Below are 6,494 nucleotides of genomic sequence, written 5' to 3'. Positions count from 1 at the left end.
TGTGAGCATCATGCACAAAATAATTAGCACTTTTTTATGCTAAAAAAAGGTGCGTGATAACTATTTTTTACGTCTGCAGATTTTTTGACGTTTTCCTAATTCTTGCTAATGCAACTTCTCTTTTATCAACTGTTACTATTCCGCTCAGTTAATTTAGGGTTGATAAACCATGAGTGCGTTTTCAAGACCACGATGACGGGTAAGCGCTGTCATGGACGCTTACAAAGCTTTGGATAAAAGCTAAAAGATTCGGATATTAGCACGCCTTCCTAGAGAAGGCTTCTTTCCAGTAGCTCTTGTTAGAGCTCCGGCTTTTTCTTGCCTAAGCGCTTTGTTACGCGTAGCTGTAATATCGTACAGAAAGAGGGCCACAACAGTGGCTTCTCGTGAGAAGTGTCCGCTAAGTTGTTCATATTCACGCATTCACTAACATTTGTGTTCTATTTCTCTAGTTTGTGAAATACATTGTGAAGTCACCAATTTGACCACAGTACCGTCAAATATTTCTCAAAACTACTGTAGAGGCCTCGCTGGTGTCTCTGATTGAAGAGCTAAGTTGGCCTACCATGGGTTCTTAAGGTCAACCTTGGGAGTAGCACTATAGGTATCATTGATTACATTTGAATTCGTGATGACAAATAAGTCATCAACTGGTAAGTCGTGAACTGATGATTCGCAATAGTTGGGAGTTTTGCCGACTAAGCAATGAATCGGAATGATCGGTTCGGGCATTAAAAAGGCTAGGACAGTTTAACAGTTTATATTTATTGCCCATTAGACTGTTCAACCTTCTAAAGAAATTACTAGAGCTTTTTCTTTGTTTTGCTGGCTGAACATAAACATAACTATATCAGTGCGTAATGCTTTCGGAAATCACACTTGTTAGCCACTTATTACAAGGAGTACTGATCAAGTGTGAAGTGATAAGGAACACACCATTTAAATCCAAATAAGACAGAACATCAGTGGATGATGACGCTTGTAATCATCGGCAATCGCCGAATGAGCAGATTGGTTTGAGTGCATGGCAAAACAGTGAATGCTGCTATGAAAGGGCGCTTATTGATTGCATATAATCTGGTTCAAAGCTTCTGTTCAAATATACCCACAACAAGGTGTATACAACGTCTATGCCGATATTTGGCTTGTTTACGTGACTCAGGACCGCATGTTAGTGGTGGTAGAAAACATTTGTTTTGCTAGTATATACAGTCAGGTGCTTAGGAGAGCCAGCTGTTGGTGGGTATGGACAGGTTTTGGTTGAGTAGGGATATGCATTCAAAAGCCTTCTCACATACAAGATTTAAAGACACTATGAAATATTCCAAACATGAAGAGAATTTTACTCTTCACGAAACTTTATTGCGAAAGTCACTCTTCCGTGCCGATTCTGTTGGGCCATTTCAGACGCTGACGAACACTCGGACTAAGAAGAAAGATGCCATGTTGACGCCACCAGACAACAGAATTCTAGGCAAAGCTACAATAAAATCCTTTGCTTGGGCGTCCCATAGATTGCAAGAAAGGTTCTGCGTCTGCTTTCGTTCATTTACTGCTATGGAAGCGTTGAGATGGAGACAAGTGCTTCTCATGGTCGAACCTACGCCTGGCTTGGTGATAAGTTCCTAGCGTAATTTTGAGCCACAAAATTGTCACCGTATTCTTTATACTGTATGCGTTTGTCCAAAGGTTGAACTAAAAACGCTATTTCCTTTTTTGCAGGACTTTGGCGCCTACTCACTCAGGGCGATCGGCAAAAAGTCAGCGGTTTCATAAAGACTGAATTTTTAAATTATAATATGTAAGAGCTAACATAGGTTAAATACGAAATCCCTAATGTAACGTAATTATGAAGGGTTATATCTTTATCTTCCGCAGTTTTGCGTAACCTCCTAATGACTGAAAGTATTTTGACGGGGAAGACAGAGTAATGGCTAGCGGCTGATTCAACTACCAAATCTATTTGAGTCAAATTTAAGCATCACGGCAGGTTTTGCCGTCATGCACTGTATATGTATACGCGTGTATATATATATCAATATATATATATATATATATATATATATATATATATATATATATATATATATATATATATATACTTGTGAATGGGGGGGGGGGGGGGAATCGGATGCTTGTGCGGTCGCTTATCTTTTCGTGGGGAAAGTCGTGTGTCTTGGCCTCTCACTAGGACGATTGCGTTTAGTTGCCGGGTGCACAAAGATCACTTCTCTAGCTGGGCAGGCGTTGTTTGCGAAAAGAGTGAGCTTTTTAAAAACAGCGAAGTAACAAAGGGGAACTTGTTGATTTGCACTCGTATCTGTACCTGTGGTTACGTTTCGTGCGTCCTTTTTTTGTTGTTGTTAAAACAACGCGTCAAGCGTCGAGCTGTAAACGGTTCTAGTAAGCTTTCGTGCAGTGTGTGCTGTTTTCGTGCGTAATTTGTGCGTGAGTAGCGCGCTGCACGTTTCGATCTGCTAGCCATTGAGATGCTAATGTGCTTGTCTCTTCACTGGAAATAACAATTCTCACAGTTACACGAATGTGGCAGTGAGTTGAAAGCATAAATAATTATCACACAAAGCACCAGTAGACGCGCAATTACTAACGAGATCCATTTGGCAGTAAAACTAGCGACTTACAGCTTGATTTGAGTGGTGAACTACGCATTAGCTAGGACGTTGGAGCGTGAGCGGGGCGCAAGGTGGTCGTGCGGTCACCATGCATACAAGGTAAGCTCAAGATTTCACGAACCAAGACTGTGATTTGTGTCTGCTAGGTCTTGAGCTGAAAACTGACAAACAGCCGATGGAGTAAAGCATTCGCCGGAAACGTATGCCCCGCCCTGATTCGGAGAAAAAAAAACTGGTCCATTTTTTATGGTTTTCTTTTCGAAAACAGACACACGCCGGTTCTTTGAGCGCGCGTAATAGCAGGTGAAAGCATTTTGTGCGCCCCTGAGCAGAGCCCGTCAAACAACAAAGGAGACAACAAGAATGCGTTTCTCACTTCTAAAACGGCCCTATATAAGGGAACCGCCACCGCCCGCAAGACTCACTGCCAACCGTGTACTCCTATCTGCCGACATGATCGCTCAGGTGAGTTGGTTGCCGAAGGGCTGAAGCCGCAATGACCGCGGCGCAGACGGCCTCCGAAGCCGTTACGAATAGCATGGCTTCGCTTCCGAAATGGCTGACCAACGCCCTATTCATAGCACCTGTTAGACAGAGATGAAATTCCCGGCGTAGTTACGAGGCACGCCGTTGTGAGAGACTGCTCATTTATGTTGGCGCGCTGTGTTTCTTCAACGTGCATAAAATTTGAAGTGTACGTGTGTATATGTATTTCGCTCCACTCACCCATTCCCATATCGAAGTAGGGCCTTCTTAACCATACTTCAATATAAAAATGGATAGAATCAGCAGTCTTCAGCGTAGTAGCGCAACATGGCAACAGTAACAACAACAAGGACTGCGCAAATATTGCCTCTCTATTACCTGCTCTACATACTTAGAGCCTATCATATAACTATGAACGCATCACTACTAAATGGTGAGCCATTATAGCGACCTCCCCATCTTTCGAGGAAACATCGAAGCAACCCGGCGTAGTTACCTGCTTGCCACTTTCATGCCAATATGCAGGTTACACTGCTGCTGGTTGCCTCGACCACGGTACTCGCCGGAGGTTATGGAGGATACGGGCACCACGGTGGTTCCAGCAAGACGTACAGGAAACAGAACGTGGGTATTGCCGGTGCAGCTCGCGCAAGTTACTTTCTCTGCATTTTGCAGGGTTATCAATACGCTAAGGCAGCGTTCAAAGGAAAAGTTCCGAAAAAACAATTGCCGTATTTTACGATGTCACTTGACTAAATATGTATTTTTCACTTTCGCCTTCAGTTTGCAGTCATGGTATCATCACGTTGCCAAACGTTGCCCATCTGCAAAATTTTCGAAGACAGTTTTAGTTTACTTTATCATCGGATTTTATGGTCAATACTACGGTTCTCCAGGAAGTGTAACTTGAGGGAAATTCAACTTTAGTGACTAATACGGCTGTCTTTTCTGTTGCGTCCTCTGTGTAAGTTGGTTTATGATGGACGATGTTGATGAATCAAACTTTTTAGGGCTTTACAGTCCCTACTTGTAATTAGTGGGGGGGGGGCAGAGTGTGACGTCCCCTATGTGTTCTTTGGTTTATGATGAAAACGAGCAGACAAAGTGGCACCTGAACAAATAGGGCAGATTATCTGTTTTTGTCCAGCTCATTAACGTTCCAGTGGCTTTTTATAGTCGCAACCCTGAACGTAAAACGGCTGGCCGAGATAGCAACTCCCTGTTCAGACACTATTTATGTATACGTCTCTTTTCAAGTGCCCTACCTTACTCATTATTCATCAGCCAGGATTTTCGGACATGTGCACTTCTCCGTGCTGTATCCTCAATACATTGCTCAACATCTTGGCATAGCCATGAATAAGGCTTTATTGTTTGAAAGAGGTGCAAAGAAAGCGATGCACTGGCAGTGGTGTTCGGGGAACGCAAGTTCCACAGAATACTTGTTCAGTAGGAAGTTTTTGTTGTATTCAGATCATTGACCACCGTTGCACATACTTGACTTGATAAGGTGGTGTCTACTATGTCATCGGAGGGCATGCATCCAGGTACCTTATTGGCAGCATCGAACAGTAGCAATGAGCATACAGGAAAGAGAACTTTGAAGCGTCGCTGCTCTTCTTTCAGTAACAAGTCCTAAAGCTGCATGACTGCCGCCGACAGCTGGTAATAATATATCAGCCTAACATGTGCCACGTTTCTCTGATTCTTTATTTCCATTGCAGGATCATGGCCACTACAGCTTCGGCTACGACATAGTCAATGGCTACGGCGCTGTGAACGGCCGCCACGAGACTGGTGCGGCGTACGGTCCCGTGCACGGCTCGTACTACCTGGGCGACATCGACGGCCGCCACAGGCAGGTGCACTACGTGGCCGACAAGTGGGGCTTCCGCGCCATGGTGAAGACCAACGAGCCCGGAACCAAGAGCAGCCTGCCAGCCGCCGCCCCTTATCACTCGGCCCACGGCAAGACAGTGCCTGCCTATGGACATGGTGGATACGGCGGATACGAAGGCCACGGATATTACGGCTAGAAGGTAGTCGCCCTTTCTCTAGAGACACTACGTCTTTCTCTATTATTGAGATTTTCTTTCTGTAAGTACATATTTGTCTCTATATAATTTTCGACACCCTGTTAACAGCTAGCGGCAATGAAATGGGGCAAAGTGTAAGCAGATGAAATCGATACAAGCCACAGAAACAATGTGATAATGAATGTTAGACATAAAAAAACAGTAAGTAGAAAAAAATACCTTTGCGTCTAAATGTATTTTAACAGTGGTAGTTACACATACATGTTCTTTTTTCTTTGACTTCCATGGCACACGTGGGCTTGCGGTTGATGTGAGTGTAGTAGTATTGAGTTAATGTTTTATTTCCCGTACTGTTATGTTGCTGAATTTTTCCTGGCTTTGCACAGAGCTCATCGACGTAGATGTAACGTACTTTATGCCCTGTTCCTCAGTTGTTCGCTTTGTAGTGTGGCGACGAGCATAACGTAGCCTAATCTTATTTTATCGCAAAGACTGCTTAACCGGAATACCCGATATGTAGTTGCATTGGGAGAGCTTAGATGACAGTGGCTGAGGCTGCATTGTGAGAGGTAGTGAATATTTTTAACCAAGCAGTTCAGAGTCACCTACCAATAAAAAGAAGTGTCACTGACCCATCTCCCACAATTTTTTCATCGACCATGAAATTATCAACCGGTGCTAGTCGAAACTAGTCTTTAAATTATGTAACATAGCCTTCACAGTTTACTTTGACTAGCATTTCCGCGATCATGTGAACTACCTGACCTGGTACATTATGTACATTTCAAGTTAAAAAATAAAGCTGGTGGTCAGCGGTGAGCGGAGGTTTCTATTAAGTATTTTGTTCTTCTTTTGCTTGCCTTACAGCCTTGCTCCTGTGGCTTTAGAATTCTTCCTCTCTTCGGCAGAACGACGTAAACTTTGCTACCTTTAGGAATATCAGAAGACGTCGAGTGCATTCCCTGATGTCAAGACGATAACCATTCAGTGACTGTGCACGTTTTCCACATAGGCTCGTGATATCTGTTTCTTGTCAAATATCAAAATTGCGGTGAGTGGTGCCACCGCATAGAAGAAGCCTGAAAGCGTAGTGTAAATAAATGTTACGATATTCCTGTACTCGTGGTTGAACGTTTGGTCTTTCTCGGTTCCCTGATGTGATGGGATCAAAAGCTATTCGCTGTCGTATTATTAGGTATTGCATTTGCCCGTTCTCCCTCTGCGTATTTAAGTCGCTGATTAGTTTCTTGAGTTATCTCTTGTACTGTCCCTATCTGGTACGAGTAAACTTACAAAACTTCGAGATCTTTTTTTAGGTAATAATAAATGGAATTGCTAG

At 43.4% G+C, this 6,494-nt stretch overlaps 1 protein-coding gene across 1 annotated transcript; it reads left to right on the top strand.

Moving 5' to 3' along the window:
- The first annotated feature begins 3,044 nt into the window (after positions 1 to 3,044).
- LOC142769049 (adult-specific rigid cuticular protein 15.7-like) lies at positions 3,045 to 6,274 on the top strand. The gene is made up of 4 exons (XM_075871874.1): positions 3,045 to 3,098; positions 3,645 to 3,743; positions 4,844 to 5,158; positions 6,023 to 6,274. The coding sequence occupies exons 1-3, from the start codon at positions 3,087 to 3,089 to the stop codon at positions 5,153 to 5,155; spliced, it is 423 nt and encodes a 140-aa protein (XP_075727989.1). The 5' UTR covers positions 3,045 to 3,086; the 3' UTR covers positions 5,156 to 5,158; positions 6,023 to 6,274.
- Positions 6,275 to 6,494: the final 220 nt, after the last annotated feature.

Source organism: Rhipicephalus microplus, chromosome 1 (assembly GCF_043290135.1).
Source record: "Rhipicephalus microplus isolate Deutch F79 chromosome 1, USDA_Rmic, whole genome shotgun sequence".
Lineage (NCBI taxonomy): Eukaryota > Metazoa > Arthropoda > Arachnida > Ixodida > Ixodidae > Rhipicephalus > Rhipicephalus microplus.
Note: the sequence above shows the minus strand (reverse complement) of the source record. Positions and strands in the feature narration are given on the sequence as shown.

Bases quoted from the DNA above. Each gene is read 5' to 3' on its own strand.
- LOC142769049 (XM_075871874.1), top strand. The intron at 3,744-4,843 runs GTGGGTATTGCC...TTTCCATTGCAG, and splicing joins AGACGTACAGGAAACAGAAC to GATCATGGCCACTACAGCTT.